This window comes from Camelus dromedarius, chromosome 1 (assembly GCF_036321535.1).
Source record: "Camelus dromedarius isolate mCamDro1 chromosome 1, mCamDro1.pat, whole genome shotgun sequence".
In the NCBI taxonomy this organism is placed as follows: domain Eukaryota; kingdom Metazoa; phylum Chordata; class Mammalia; order Artiodactyla; family Camelidae; genus Camelus; species Camelus dromedarius.
In genome coordinates this window covers 95,939,142-95,955,115 of record NC_087436.1, presented here as the reverse complement: position 1 = coordinate 95,955,115, position 15,974 = coordinate 95,939,142, and the positions used below count along the sequence as shown (strand labels likewise).

The 15,974-nt window shown below is 39.1% G+C and overlaps 1 protein-coding gene and 1 non-coding gene across 3 annotated transcripts in view; both read left to right on the top strand.

Annotated features, from left to right (window-relative positions):
- PGM2 (phosphoglucomutase 2) overlaps positions 1-4,912 on the top strand; it is a 34,450-nt gene extending 29,538 nt beyond the window's left edge. The window contains exon 13 of one of the 2 annotated variants that reach the window (XR_004131623.2): positions 1,799-4,912. Coding sequence is in view for 1 of the 2 variants with exons in the window: in XM_031436117.2 (XP_031291977.2) it covers positions 1,799-1,901 (103 nt within the window). In the remaining variant the exon portion in view is untranslated. The remainder of the gene's footprint in view (positions 1-1,798) is intronic. The other variant, XM_031436117.2, reaches the window with a different exon arrangement.
- Positions 4,913-6,949: 2,037 nt separating this feature from the next.
- Positions 6,950-7,022, top strand: TRNAD-AUC (transfer RNA aspartic acid (anticodon AUC)). The gene has a single exon. It is a non-coding gene; the product is annotated as a tRNA-Asp (tRNA).
- The last annotated feature ends 8,952 nt before the right edge of the window (positions 7,023-15,974 follow it).

The window sequence follows — 15,974 nt, the reverse complement described above, 5'->3', positions numbered from 1 at the left end:
TAGCAGGAAAGCAGCCACAGACATGAAAGAATGAGTGTGGCTGTGTCCCAATAAAACTTTATTTACAAAAGCAGGCCACACACCATAGTTTGCCTCCCCCAACCTGGTCTCAGCAATTGCTGACATTTTTCAATATTTGCTCTCCTCACCATATATATTATAGATTTGGGTTTGTTTTTTTGTTTGTTTTCTGAGCCATTTGAAAGTAAGTCATAGGCTTCAGTACTCATCTCCTAAGAACAAGGATGTTCTTCTACTATAAGATTTAGGTAATAATTATATCAGGCAGGGTTCTAATAAAGAAACAAAACCAGCAGGAGATACAAAGTAAATTCATTGATGAGTTTTACTGTTATGTATATTGGGTTTTTAAAAAAAAAAGTAATTTTAGTTAAGTGCTTTCCTCAGAACTGTTATTTTCTTCAAAGCATATTTATGGAGAAGGGGGAAAAGACCTGTGTGATTCATATATATTTATGAAGCATAATTACTTTATATGTTACCAATGGGGATAAAAAATAATTACAATGATAGCTACATTTATTGAGGTTTTTGGGCCAGGTTCTGTGCTAATTGCTTTATATAATTTATCTCAACCTATACAACAACTCTCTTGAGAAGATAAAGACTTTATCTCAGTTTTACAAATGAAGAATCTGGGACTTTGAGAAGGTAAGTCACTTGCCCAAGGGCACACAGGCAGTAAGTAGTCAAGCCAGAATTAATGTTGATAATAAAACGATTGTTTTAGTGGTACTGGTTAACTATTACAGTACAAAAATGATCTTAATGATTTACAGGGATTGCCCTTTCCATTAAAATTGAGTTTGTATATATTAAAGATGGTGAAGTATGAAGTAATGAAAGTTTGAATGGAAGGAGTTAGTATTTTCATTCAGCTTTTTGATTTTAGGTATCATAGTAACTCACATCACACTAGTAGCCTAATGAATTAGACACCTCCCTCACTACCAGTCTGTTTTATTCCAATTGTTTGCATATAAATGAATGTTTTCCACATGCTTGAGAACTTGATTTCCTTAAAGGAGTCTAGCCCCCTAGATTTTTGTTTATACAGATTTTGTTATATAGATTTTTGTTCCTGAGATAGAATAAAAAAGATAAACAGGGAGTCTGAGTTCCAGCTGAGTGACCAGCAAGCCCACTAGGAGGCTCCCCATCTCCGTCCTAGGAAGGCCTTACCAGGAGCTGTCGCCTAGGTTCCAGTAGTCGAAGACAAACAGGGTCAGGAATGGGGAGGGGATAGCTCAGTGGTAGAGTACATGCTTAGCATGCACGAGGCCCTGGGTTCAAGCCCCAGGACTTCCAGTAAAAATAAATAAATACATAAGCCTAATGACACTCCCACCACCACCAAAACAAACAACAGGATCAGGAACATCCGTATCCTGGGAGACCGAGGACACGCTGGGGATGTCATTTGTAAAAGTTTAGCAGGATTTAATGACACCTGGAGTCGTGAAAATTGTCTCAGCTCTGTTAGGTATAGACATTGCAGAGCTTTTACAGATGCCAGGCCACAAATTGTGTTTCTTAAAAATTCTTACGAGAAGTGCAAAGGGATGGTTTTGTTTATAGTACTTTGGGGAGAATAATATTGTTTCATGGGGCTTTTTGTCCGCGTCACCAGATACATTCCCATGCTTAAGTAGTTGGAGTTTTGTCTGATTTAGCCCTCCACTCATGGTTAAATATCAATGCTACTTGGTCTGTGTGGGGAGTCTTTAAGCTTTGGAATAATCCACTGATCTGGAATTTCTTCCGCCTTATTTTGCAGTGATCCTGAGCAGCTGAAGAGAGAACTAAATGAACTAGTCAGTGCTATTGAAGAACATTTTTTCCAGCCACAAAAGTATAACCTGCAGCCAAAAGGAGAGTGAAATATCCCAGCCTTGGACATGATTGTGTTTACCTACAATGAAGCTGAGCTTGATTTCTTAAGCAGTATTTTCGAGGGCCAAATAATTTAAGCTATTGCTACAAGTATTTATATTTTTGTAATAGAACTACATTCCTCCTTGTTTTATGTTGGAACTTTAAGGCAAATAAAGAAAGATGACCAAATCTAATAAGCCAACATTCCTACTAAAAGGCTGAGCCTGAGCAGCATCTGAATTTTAAAAATGAAGATTTTAAAAATAACTTTCAAAAATATATCATAATTAATATACTTTCATTAGAATAAATACCAAATATGTTTCTTTTCTAAAATCCATTTTATGTATAATTGAAATAGCCAGAAAGCCTATACAGTTACTAAATTCTGGGCTGTCTTATCTAGGGTAGCCACTTTTACATATATGTATATTTACATTTTGATCATTTGCTTATAAAATTAGTGAATGAACAGATCAAATGTTGTGTTTAGGGAAAATACAATTTACAGGAACCTTTAAAGTGGAGCAGAAGATACTTTAAAAAGATAAGGTTTTTTGATTTAAAACTTTTTAGTTCTAATAATGCACCATTGTACATCATGTATGTGCTAGGGAAAAATAGCTTAACAATCTATGTTCAGTATGTTAACATTCCTTTTATCTCTTTAAATCTTGAATCAAACAGTTGGTTATGTGAAACTTGCAGAGTAGATTATTGCGGTTTTTTGCGTTAGCACAACTTAATGTAATTCTTAGTCCAAAGGCAGCAAGAAGTAACTGCAGTAACTACCTGACCTTGATTTTTCTTTTTGCCTTTTTGTCTTATGTTATCACACTGTAAAACCAGACTTTTCCAGGTTCATTATTTAATCCGTGCCTTCTACCCTCCTAACTGATGGCCTTATAACCTTCCAGAATGATGCCCACTGAGTACCCATGACCTAGGACCAAAGTGTTCTTTATATACTTTTTATATTGTATGTGATTTTTTTTTATTTTTCAAGGAAATGATTGCCCATTATTATTAACTTAAATGGTTATTAACAGTTTCAGAACGAGGAAAAATTACAGTACTATTGACAATTATGTTTCTAATGTAAAGGAAAGAATATTTGTATACCCCACTGACACACCGTGTGCGCCCTCCCAGAACTCTTACATCTACAACATTCAGTATAGTCAGTCGGCTGCTTCGTTGTAGAAGCCATATTTATTTTTGTTTGATAATGTCTTCTAGTCTTAAACTGTACTCTGGAAAAAAGAAATGTTAGATCTTTGGCCTTTCTCCAGACATTTTTTTTTAGCACAAAAACTACCCCATGACAGAGTTTGTTTCTGGAAATGTGAAGGTGATTAAGACCCAGTCCTGCTTGATGGAGCTCAGGGTCTAACTGGGGGGCTAGTGAGTAACTAGAGTACAGATTCTGTAACAGAGTCATTTGCAAAGGACTCAGGCTTGAGAATTGTGAGAGAGGGATTCATTCTGCCCAGAGGAGTAACCAGCACCTGGAGATGGAGGGGAATGTCTTGTGGGCACAGAGCACAGCATTAGCAAAAGCCTAGAGGTGCTGGCACGTGTGGTGGGAGAGGGAGGAGGAGAGATGGTAAAAACGGAACCCAGATGTAAACTTCAGGGCCTCCGCCACTTCTCTGCCACTCACATGAGCCATTCAGTTGGACCTAGAGGAGAGCCTCCTGTATTTCTCACTATTTCTTCAACTTTTTCTTGTTATTATGGGAAGCAGGGTAGCAACATGTGGTGTGTAAAACTTGCAAGAGAAGGCCCCAGCATTCTATCTAATCTTGGTCCATTCTGAACCAGCTCTGTGACCATGGTCAGGTCACCTAACCTCTCAGTCTCAATTTTGTTATTTTTTAAAGACTTTGTTAATTTTGTAAGGTAGTTCTAGGTTCACAGAAAAATTGAGAGGAAGATACAGAGATTTCCCATATCCTCCCTTCCCCCGCACAGGCACAGCCTCCCCCCTTATCAACACCCCCCGACTAGAGTGGTGCATTTGTTACTACTGATGAACCTAAATTAACACGTTGTTATCCTCTAAACTCTGGAGACAAGAAAAAGGATCAGTGATTGCCAGGGCTTAAGGGGGAGGGAGGGATGAACAGGCAGAGCACAGAGGATTTTTATGTCAGTAAAAAAACTTTTATGTATGATACTGTAATAATGAATCCATGTCATTATACATTTGTCCTAATCCACAAAATGTACAACAGCAAGAGTGAACCGTAATGTAAACTATAGGCTTTGCGTGATAATTTTGTCATTAGAATGAAGGATAATTTTGTCGTTAGAATGAAGAGATTTTACTAAATGGTCTCTGAGGCCAAGAATGAAGAGATTTTACTAAATGGTCTCTGAGGCCATTTCATGCTGCGGGTCTTTAAATTATATAAAAACCCATTAACGGAACCGTCAGCAATAATAAATTATTGGCAGTTCTCTTTGGTGTAATGCTTAACTAGCCCTCTTATAAGACCTAACATCTGAGATGGGAGAAAAACGCTTTGTACCAAAGAGACAGGCAGCCTTGAGTTCATAGCCCACCTTGCCTTGCAGCGCAAAGGGAGGAGGTGCTGAAATGGGGGCTGAGGAAGGCGGAGCCACGTGACATGCAGATGCCAGGGGAATGTTCTGTGGGGGCCTGACAGCGCTCTCTGCCTTCTCATCGCTAAACCTTTTTGGGAAAGACTGTCTGATTTGAATGTAGAGGTGGCAGCCCGTTGTCTCTTGGTGCCTAGAAAGAACACATCACAAGTTCATTCTGAGAGACTGACTTGCAGGAGGAAATAAATGCAGGCCATCCTGTATGGTTTTTTTATTCATGGTGTCCCTATGAAATAACAGCTGCTCTTTCCTTCAAGAAACATTGACAGTACCTCTCATTTTATCTCATCAATTTAAGTCAATCATCATGCTATTAAGGGAAGGTATTGTTATTTAGTAACATTGGAAACATGGTTTTTAAAATAAATGCTTTAAGTGACGAAACAAATGTGTCTATCCTACTTTGAAGGGATTTTGAAAGAATGGCATCTAAATCGTATTTACAGTTTCTACTTCCTAGAAGACTGCCTCCTCAGAGCTATTTGTGCGTTCGCTCGTGTGTTCACTGACTGACTCATGCTTGAATTGTGCTGTGAGCCAGGCACTTTTCTGGTACTGGTAATGAACATGCATTTGTGATCTCACAACTTAATCTGGCAGAGGAAATCCACATGGACACAGAAGATTGCTGCATTGCAGTCAGCAAGTATTTGAACTATGGGCAAGCAGTACTGTGATGTCTCCTCTTGGACTTGACTTTTTCAAGAACATCATATTCAAATTCCTAACCTTTTTGTTCAAAACCATTTGACTCTGGGAGGCTATTTGCATGCCATTTTCCTACATCATCCCTTGTTCCATCCTTGCTACAAGCATACTTACGGAGAGTAACTCAACTATGGAAAGCAAGACATCACAGACAGGAAGTTTAAAATAACATCACTTCTGAAAACTTGTCCATGTAATCAAGGGCAGTAACTGCTCAGATTCACTGGAAGAGAAACAGCTGTCTGGAGAGGTGAGGTGGCCCCTGACGTGAGCGCGTAATGACCAGGGTGGAGAGCAGTGTTGGGGGAACTGGTTTCTGGTGACCTGGCTTCCTTGCGTAGGTCCCTGAAGTGAAAGTTTGCGAAACAGCTAGCCACTTCCTGTTCACATCCAGTGAAAGCCACGTTGGTGTTTGGTGCAAACTTGGTTCAGAATTGACTTGGGGACACAAGACCCAAGAGCCAGCTCCAGGTCAGATTAAACATTTGAAACTATTTCAAAATAGCATCGTGCAACTTCCAAAGGGAAGCTAGGGTGCCAGTTTACAGAGATGACAAGGCCTGGTTGCATCCTTAAAGTGCATTGTTCTAAACTATTTCACCTTAACTATTTTTTTTTAATTTCTAGGTGGCAAGAGTGAGGTGTAGCTCCAGATCTAATAAGTGTTCCTAAAACATAAGTAAACTTTCGGTGGAGGCTTGAGGAAATTACCTCCTTTGCTGATTCAGCAGGCTTCCTTGTTATTTTTCCCTTCTGAACACTGTCAGTTCATTCCCTGAGGTGGAATCATCGACCCTCTGCCCTCTGAAAGCGTCTTTATGCTCGAGGCTGTAATGGCCCTAGTGTAGGACTAGACTTCCCTCCCGAGTTCCAACTCTGTATTAACACCTGCCTCCTAGGACTGTCCTTCTCAGATATCCTCAAATCACGTTGAGTGTAGCCCAGCCCGAAATCACTTTTTCCTATTCAGTTAGTTCCCCTCCAGTCTTCTCTGGACACCACTCCAAAACACCTACACAGAACCTCCAATGACTTTACTATTTGACTTGCACCTTTTCCTTTTTAAACTTAGGGAGAATTTCAAACATACAAAGCCTAGTACAATGGCCCCCAAGTACCCGTCACTCAGCTATAGCAAATACTCCATTCACGGCTAATCCTGTTACATCTAAATCTCCCTTGGTCTCCGTCCATCTACAGGGCAATTCTGAAGCATGTCATCGGTTATCCAGTCAGTGTGCCAATCTCTCCATTTGTCTCATATGTGTTGTTTACTCTGCTTGAATCAGGGGTCAAATAGTATCCAGTTACTGCTCTTGGTTGATAGGTCTCTTAAAATCTCTCTTAATCTATAAATTCGTATTTTTTTCTTTTCCTTCTTAAATGTATTCCAAACAACCAAATGGTTTGTCCTGTAGGGTTTCCCACATTTTGAATTTTGCTGGCTGCCTCCTCATGGTGTGTTTCACATATTTCCCTATGCCTTACATGTCCTGTAAAGCGGTATGGAAGATGGAGAAGTGTGATCTGATACAGGTTTGAATTCTTTTGATAGGAGTTGGGGAGTGACGGCACTCCCACCATGTCTAGTTGTTTTCCAAGTCCCATGGACTAGTTACCATCTGTCAGTTTGCCCACTCCTGCTCTGTGCTGTATAATAAAAGGGGAATCAGGTAAATGGCAATAGGGCTTCATTAAAAAGAGGGATGAATCAGGGGGAGGGTATAGCTTAGTGGTAGAGTGCGTGCCTATCATGCACAAGGTCCTGGGTTCAATCCCCAGCACCTCCGCTAGAAAAATAAGTAACACCCGCCCCCAAAAAAGAGGGATGAATCAATGTATCCAGTGTCCTTACACAATCCTGCAAGACAGCTGGAGGCAGACCTCCCACAGGAGGGGGCGGTAGGAGCTGATGAGCTATTTCAGTCAGAACTCACTCATAGCTCACAGTAACCTTGATGACAGCTTACCCAATGCTCTTACAGAGCTCTCTTGGGCTCAGGGTGAGTTCAAAGAAAGGGATTTGATGCACTAGGTTCTTGGTGATTCCTTTTAATTGAATATTTGCTGGTTCTGGAACAAAATTACATTTTTGTGTCAAGTTATGAAGACCAACAATCGGAGAAATGTGAGCCAGGTGCAAGAATCCACAGAGAGCTGATGCAGGCTTTGCTTGAGTGGACCAACTGCATGGTGGATGTAAGCACAAGGCAGCGGAAAGAGGACCATCTCCCTTCAGACTGCATGTGCTCTGGTATGCAACCCCGAATGGGAACAAAAATCTTTGTTAAGATCTCAAGAGATTTAAATGAGGTTGAGTTCGTGTGGCTCTTTGAGAAGGATGGTCTCATTTGAGATCTACATCCTATGTCTCTTCAGAGAGTATGCATTTAGCAACTTCTGTGAGAAGGATGCTGGACAGAAAACTGTTAAATTACATGATGCCATGAAATTTGTTCTGGAGTACAGATTTCTGTGGCAAGCAACAAAAACCAATTTCACAAAATGAGATAAAGAAAAAGATTCTAAAAGAAGTCTGGGAAGTCACCTAGAGTTTGGTCGAGGGTGCTTATCATTTACTCTCTGCCATCAATATCATCTCGATCTTCAGTAACAGAAAAAAGATGAGAGAGTTCTGCTTCTTTGAGAATCACCAGTTAGCAACACAAGTCAAAGGCTGACTTGACTGATGAGTGGAAACTTAAATGAATAGAAAAATGCAGTTACAGTTGAATGGACTGAACTTGTGGAGAAAACAGACCCCAAGTTCGTGGCCAAAGTATCTGCTTTATTTGGGAGAATCTTACCTAGGCCATTTTCTGAATTTAGAAAAATCAAAAAGATGAAGAAGTTGAAATAGCCTGCATTTGCAAACAAATGGTTGCATACTAGACAATTCTGTTCTACATCTGCCTTTTACCCCCTAGTTAGAGGAAGGACCTTTAAGAGGTTTCCAATTTTTTGCTAACATAACATAGCAATGAATAATATTGTGTGTGTGTATAATTTTCCCTCTCATTCTAGTATAGGACAAACACTACTTTAACAGCTAACGTACATCCTTGTTGAAAGAATGGCAAGAGATGACGTTGGTAAGAACACCTCATAAACTGCAATGTGTTAAGTATTACTGTCTTTGGAAATGAACACATTAGATTAATAAACCATGTTTCATAATTGCCCATTCAGTGTTTGCAGCTCTGTTTTTAAAAAATCAGTATCTTTTTGCTGCCCTCATTTCCCAGATGGTGACAGTAATTTTTAAAAGGAAAAAAAAAAAAAAACAAAAACAAAAACAACGGTATCATTTCTAGGATGTGCCAGCTACAATTCACTGGGTTCCGGTTATGGGCTCTAAAGCCAGACCACCTGACTTTCAGTTCCAACTCCCTTACTTTCTAACTATGTGATGTTGGGCAAATTTCTTAGCATCTCTAAACCTCAATTCCCTTATTTGTAATGGGGATGAAATCCATTCATTTGTTGCAGAATACTTGCTAGTGGTGTTTCGATTGTCTTAGATCATAGAGGACACTAATTGATGATCAGAGAGAAATCTAACATTGTCAGCAGAAAAGTATCACCTGTTGGAGAAAATACACATGGGGGACTATGCCCCGTGGATGACCTGCATGTGGACGCATTATTGTTCCTACCTATAAGGAGATAAAAGTTTGGGGAAATGAGACTCACACAGGACCTATGGGAATTATTGAAGAAAATATGGATTAATTATTTTGTAATCTTGGAGTGTAATCTTTCTAACCATGACTCAAGTTATAAAGAAAGAATTGAAAAATTTGCCTACATAAAATAAAATCTTTTGCCCAATGATAAACTGGGCAAAAATGTTTGCAACTTTTATCACGAAGGGCTTCACTTCCTAATGTACAAACAGCCCCTAGATATTAATGACAAAAAAGATCAACAACCCAATAGAAAACAGGGCAAATGATAAAGAAAGATAGTCCCCAGAAAAGGAAACACAAATGGCTCTTAAATATGTTTAAAGTGTTCAAGATAATTTTTTTACCCCTCTTTGTTTCCTGTGGCATTTTAGTTGTACATTCAGTTTCTATTTTTTTTTTGTAGTTACTCTTAGAATCTTAACATATTTTCTTAATCACGTCTAAAGTTAGTATCTCTAACCTCTACCCAGTATTATTTATACTGAAAATTTAATTTTTGCTTAGATAGTACATTCAAGTGGAAGAAAATTCAAAATGTGCAAAAGGTATATAGACAGTGAATTATCTCTAGTCTACCATTATTCACAGCCACTCGGGTCCTATGCATGAAGGCAATCATCTTTGCCAGTTTCAGTTGTATTCTTCCAAAGATCTTGTATATAAAACAATGACGTAATAGAGTCTTTTATTTTGATTTATTTTATCCAAATGGTAGGATGCTGTACACACTGTTCTACACTCTGCTTTTTTCACTTACCAGTTGTGAAAAAGTGTTTTAATGTTTACAATTATTCACTGCTTTCTCTGTAGATGGAGCTTTTGAGAAATCCACATTCATTGTTATAACCCACTGACATTTGCAGTTGTTAATAAAGAAAAATCTGACTCATGTAGAAATAAGTCTATTCTATATCACACTTGGAAATATATTTTGATGGCCAAATAATATTCCAATGTATGGATGTAATGCAATCTAGGTAATCATTTCCCCTACTGATGAATATTGATGTTGTTGCTAATTTGTGCTCTTTTAAACAACGCAGCAGTGAATAACCTGGGCACGGATCATTTCACATGAGAGTGTATCTGTGAGATAATCCACCTAAGTTTTAAAACCCTTAAGAATTAGTTAGTTTTTTAAATTTTTCCTGTTTTACTGAGATGTGATTGATGTACAGGACTGTATAGGTTTAAGGTGTATAGCATAATGATTTGATTTACATGCATAATGATTTGATTTACATTCATACTGAAGTGATTACCACAATAAGTTTAGTGAAGATTCATCACCTCATCAAAATTGTGATTTGTGAAAGTTAATGCCAATGTAGGTTCACCAACTCTTTGCTACTTTGATTCATCTGTCCTAACCCTTCTTGCCGAAGCACATATTTTAGAGGCTGTTTTTAGTCTTGGCCTGAAAATCTCATTAGTCGCCCTCACTCATCGGTAATAGTTCTGCCAGGTAGCTCTAAGTTGATGTTTATTTTTCCTAGCACTTTGAAGTCACAGTTGAATTATATTCTGACCTTTTTAGCTTAGGACCACAAGTACGCTGTTATTTAGCTGTCATCTCTTTGAAGACAGTTTTTGTTTTTTTTTTTTAATTTCTGATTGCTTTTTTAAATCGTGTTTTTATTCTCGAGTAAAATACTTGTAAATAAATTGCACAAAATCTTAAATGTGCAGCTCAGTGACTTTTCAGATTTTATACTTCGATCAAAACATAAGGATATAAACTGTGTTCAGTATCTCAAAGGTACCCTCATGCCCTTTTCGATTGGGACCCTTTTCCCTTCAACCCCCAGAGAGAACCACTATTTAACAGCTGGCACCATGGATTCGTGTCTCCTGCTCTTGAACTTCATATAAGTGCGATTGTATTTTTTGCTCAATATTTGATCACTTTCAAGACTTTTTTTTTTTTGCTCTTTGGTGTTTTGCCATTTCAGTATGATATGAGGTTTCTATAGTCACTGTTTCCCATTTCTTTATCTCTGCCTTGCCTTCTCAGCGGGAACTGGAACTATCTTCCCATTCACTAATCTCTAGTTAGCTTTTTCTAATTTGCTATTCAAGCCTTCTTTGGAATTTCAAATTTCAGTGTTGTTTCTTTTTTAAAAACTTCTAGAAGTTCTATTTGATGTCTTTTCAAATCTACCTTTTCTTTACTATTAGTGTCCCATTCCATCTTCTTGGTTCCCATTTTTGGTTTTTGTTTATGAATAACTGTTACTATGCTGGCTTTAGTCTCTCAGCTTGTTCTGTAAAGTGCTTGAGATGCCATTTTCCAGTTTGTCGCGTGGGTTGACTGGCCAACACAGTGGATTGTTTTCTCATGTTGGTGAATTTGCTTGTTTTTCTTTTCAGCAGTGGGCTTTTTTTTTCCTTCTGTTTTTATTTCTTTTCATTTGTGGGAGTCCCTTGTGCCCTACGTTATAAAAATGTTATGACAAAGCGATTTTATACTTATTTCTGCAAGGTCCCAGGAGTTTCACTGTTTTGTTTCTGTTGGGTTTGCTTTTACCTATTTTTTTTTCTGTTTTGTGATCTTTCTTTTAATGGTTAATTGCCTTGCATGTCTATAATTCCAGTTATTAATTAATCATAAGATACTATTTATGTGTAAATAATACATTTCAAAAAGATTTTTATAAATTTATATCTAGTGACATAGTGCTACCCAAACAACTAACCAGTTGATCTTAAAATTGATATGAAAGAGTAAAGGGTAACAATAAACAAAATAATACTGAAGGAGAAATAATGTTGGGAGAGAATGCTCTGTTGGTCTCGCATTCCTGCACATCTCCTCAGCAGATGCTCTGACAGATTTTTTTCCTGACTATCTTTTCAAAGATGTTTGTATAGCAAATAGCTTTGGAAGATAGAGATGGTGTTCCTTTCCAGGGCATGGGTAAGATTTGTTTGATGTCCAGGATATTTAAGAAGCATCTCCGTCTGAGGAAAAGGACAGGCAAGTTTGCTAGCATCCCCCTTTAAAGTTTGGGGTTTCCCAGGCATGGGTTCCTCACAGTGACATGTGCAGAATTCATCTCAGCTCTTCCGCATCACACTTGGGACTTGAGGGCAAGAGTTACTGAGGTGAACATGAAGTTTATGCTGCCTGCTGTGCCGTGAGCAATGAAGTCCTCTGCTTCTGACTCACCAGCCTCAAATGTCTCCTACTTGTATTCGTGAGTCAGTGACAGGCTAACTTAGCTTGCAAACAGATCAAGTCTCAGACTCTTCACAGTTCATAACAATAGGAAGAGGGGAATTGTGCTGCCAAATACTAGGATTTTATAAAGATACGGTAAATAAATTTGACAAAGAGATGGACAAATAAACTAATGGAAGGAAATAATAAATAAGCACATGTATATAGAAGAAATTGGTATATGACCAATGTGGCACCATAAGTCTGTAAGGAAAGCACTCCTGAGTAGAAAATTCTGGAACAATTGGCTATCCAGATGGAAAACCTAAAATTAGATCCCTACCTCAAACCATATTCAAAACTATGTGGAAAAGTAAATCGCAGTTGGATTCAGGATCTAAATATGAACAACACTTTAAAAAATTCTAGAAGTTAATTGTAGGAAATTGTCTCTATGATATCATGGTAGAGAAGGGGTTCTTTAGGAGATACAAAAAGCCCAAACCATAAGGCAAAAGACTACCACATTCAGGGGGGAGGGTATAGCTCGAGTGGTAGAGCTCATGCCTAGCATATACAGGGTCCTAGATTCAGTCCCCAGTATCTCTTCTAAAAATAAATAAATATGGAAACCTAATTACCCTCAAAATTAAAAAAAAAAATTTAATTAAAAAAAAAGAATACTACATTTGTATAACGAAAGCCAGTGTAAACAATGAAAAGACAACCCAGTCTGGGAGAAGATATTTGTAACCTCTGACCCCCAGCCCACCCCCCAACCCCATCCCTACTCAGTGTCAAACTACAAGCTTCCTTAATTCTGGACCAAGGAGTAACTTTTTTTCTACTTCCCCTCTCACAGAGATACAGTCCTTTTCATGTGTCTTGGACTCGAAGGGATAAGATAGGACCATGAATAAAAACAAGAGACTTGAAAAAAGAATGCAATAGAGCTTTAAAGGGAGAAAAAATTTAAAAAAAAGACAACCGAGTCAGTTCCAACTTCCTGCCTCCTATCAGCCCAGGTCCACATTTCCAGGTGCCCTTGTGTGGGTGTGGGTGTGTGTAGGTGTGTGTGTCTGTGGGTGTGTGTGTCTGTGTGTGTGTCTGTGTGTGTGTGTGAGAGAGAGAGAGAAGAGAGAGATTAAACCCCTGGGGACTTCAGGGGCTGCTTTCTGCTCTTCCCAGTTCACCAAGGAAAATTCTTTTAATACTTAGGAAATTCTCTTTTCCTTCTTTGGAGTGCAACTCTGTATTTAAAAACTTTTTGCTCTATTTTGTCTAGCACTAAGGTCCACTTGAATTGTGAGCCTTCTCCACACCTGTGCAGTCCACAGGCTTCCAGAACTGGCCCATCCCTGACCATGCTTTCCTGCACACCCTGCTGGTTCCCAGCAAAATCTCATTTTAGGGAAACAGGACTTGAAGGAGTTTTGAAAGACTTCTAAGTTGTTAAATTTCAGCTTGAAAAATGTTCCTGGCTTTGGAGAAGTTTTCCTGTCCTTGCTGGAAAAACCTTGACCATTTAAAAGAGAAAAATGTTTCCGACTTTTTCTTTACAGCAATCATGATAACTGCTTATGAAGCGGCATAAATGCTGAATTCCTGAAGTCACAGTTTCCAAAGAGATTGGGGTTATTTGAAATAGCCTATTAGGGTAGCATCCTGTTCTCCCTATAGATAGAAGAGGAAAGAAAGCTGGTAAGACCCAGAGAAGAAGGAAAAGGAGACACTGCAACTCTGAAATATAACAATAATGGCCTGCTCTACTACGTGCCAGATTCTGTTTTAAGTATTTTGCCTTTATTAGCTCACTAGTCCTACGGACAACATCGTAAGGTAAGGACTACCATTTTTATCCTCACCTTATGAGTGGTGACATTGAGAACCAACAGAAGTCAATTAAGTAATTTGCCCAAATTTACAAATCTGGGAAGTATCCATGGACCCTGAGGGTGGTCAGTGAGACAGGAATGGGGTCTTTCTCCAAAGCAGCATCCAAACCTAAAGGGGCTTCTATGGTTATGGAGCATTAAAGGGAAATTTAACACAGATTTGTGGGGTCTTGTCACTGGTTATAGGAAGAACTGAGCTGTGATGATTGGTAGCTGATGTTGAGGTACAGGGGTGATCGTGTTGCATGCCAAATGTAAATGGAATTCTGAAGCCCAGGACAGATAACATGACACCAAGAAAATACTCACAACTCAAAAGAATCTTTCTGGGTGCTAAGAAGAGCTGTAGATGTTATCGTAATACACTGTGTGCATCTTGGAGAACTTGGAATTTGGGAAAATTGCCAGGAAATACAGATTTGGAAAATACATTACCCACCTGTATTAGTTAGCTTTTCCTGCGTAAGAACCCACCCCCAAAATGAGTAGCTTAAGGCAATAACCAATTAATTAGCATATGCTGTGGATTGGCAATGTGGCCTGGGCTGAGATACACAGTTCTGCTTTGGGGCAGGCTTAACTGGGCTTGGTTGAGGCTCACTCATCCTGTGTTTGCAGGATAAAGAATAGATAAGAGATGAGTGAAAGAATTACCAAGCGGTAGCAGAGCCTAGATAAGGTTGAGTGACTTGGAATTGTAAGGAAACGGAATAATCTTTTAACCTTTCCGTCCCTTCCTCCCTGTCTCCCTCCTTCCTTCTTTCTTTTCTTCCCTCCTGCCTTTCTTTCCTCAAGTTCTGATTCAATATTGAGGAATAAGGCTGACTCTGTCCTGTATATGTATTTTAATACAGATGAGAGACCCCAAAATAAAGAGCAGAAATAAACTTTATTTTTAATATAAAGGCTTTGTCCATAATAAAATAATGCACATTTATTATAGATAATTAGAAGAATATAAAAATATAAAAATTCAATGAAAATAATCATTTTTGTGCCCACCAGTAAAGTTGAAATGAAAGGAATAGCAAGTGTTTCTCACCATCCGGGGGGGGGGGTCTTCTTAGGGGAGAGTAAATCTGTTTCAAACTGCTTTTCCAAATCAATGTTTTAATAAATAAATACATGAAAAGTCCAGTTAACAGACAACATGGCATCGAAACCCTTGCTTTGCAGGGTTCCCACACTGCAGCATCTGCTGTGTGGTAAGAGCTCCACCAAGGAGCCCAAGTCACACCCATCCTGCCTTCTTGTCGCTTAAAGAACTGGTGCAAGAGGCCGCATGGATGTGGACAAAGTTGCACAGGCCACTTAGAACTTCTTCCCTCCTTGCTTGGTGGTGAAGGTCGTCAAAGGTCGTGACCTCCAGTTGACCCACCCCTTGCTCTGTCCATGGAATGTGCATTCTGCCTGCCTTCCCTGAACAAGCTTCCACAAGGACACAGCCTTGAGATAGTAACGTGTTGTAGAGACCAGCTGACGCCAGGTGAGGCCTCTACGTTAACTTTTAAGATTCTGATGGGCAGGTACAGAGACCTGCTGGTCTTGTGGTTGCCCGGGACCAGACCCTGTGTAAGTTCCCTTGCTTATTAAAACCCCACCTATGGGAGTGGCCTGCCCCTTTCTTTGGTTTCTCTTTGCCCTTGTGTTTGGGGCCATTTTATGAACCAACACTGCCAGGTCAATGCCCTTCAATTTAGCCTGTCTTCTCCTCTCTGTTAAAATTGTGCTCCCAAAGACGAGGGCATTCTAAATGCCCCATTTCTCCAGACCACATTCCCCTTGACTTCCCAGGAGCTCTTAACCTGAGGTCAAAGTTACTCCAATGATTCTGTACATAGAATGCAGAGTCAGCGAACTTGGATGGAAAATTTTTAATTTAAAGTTACTTCTAGTAGTTCTAACCAGAATTTAGACTTTCCTTTGATGATGAATGCAGGCAACAAAGCACTTGATTTTTTATCACCAGTCCCCGTGACTTTGTCATCAATAGAAATC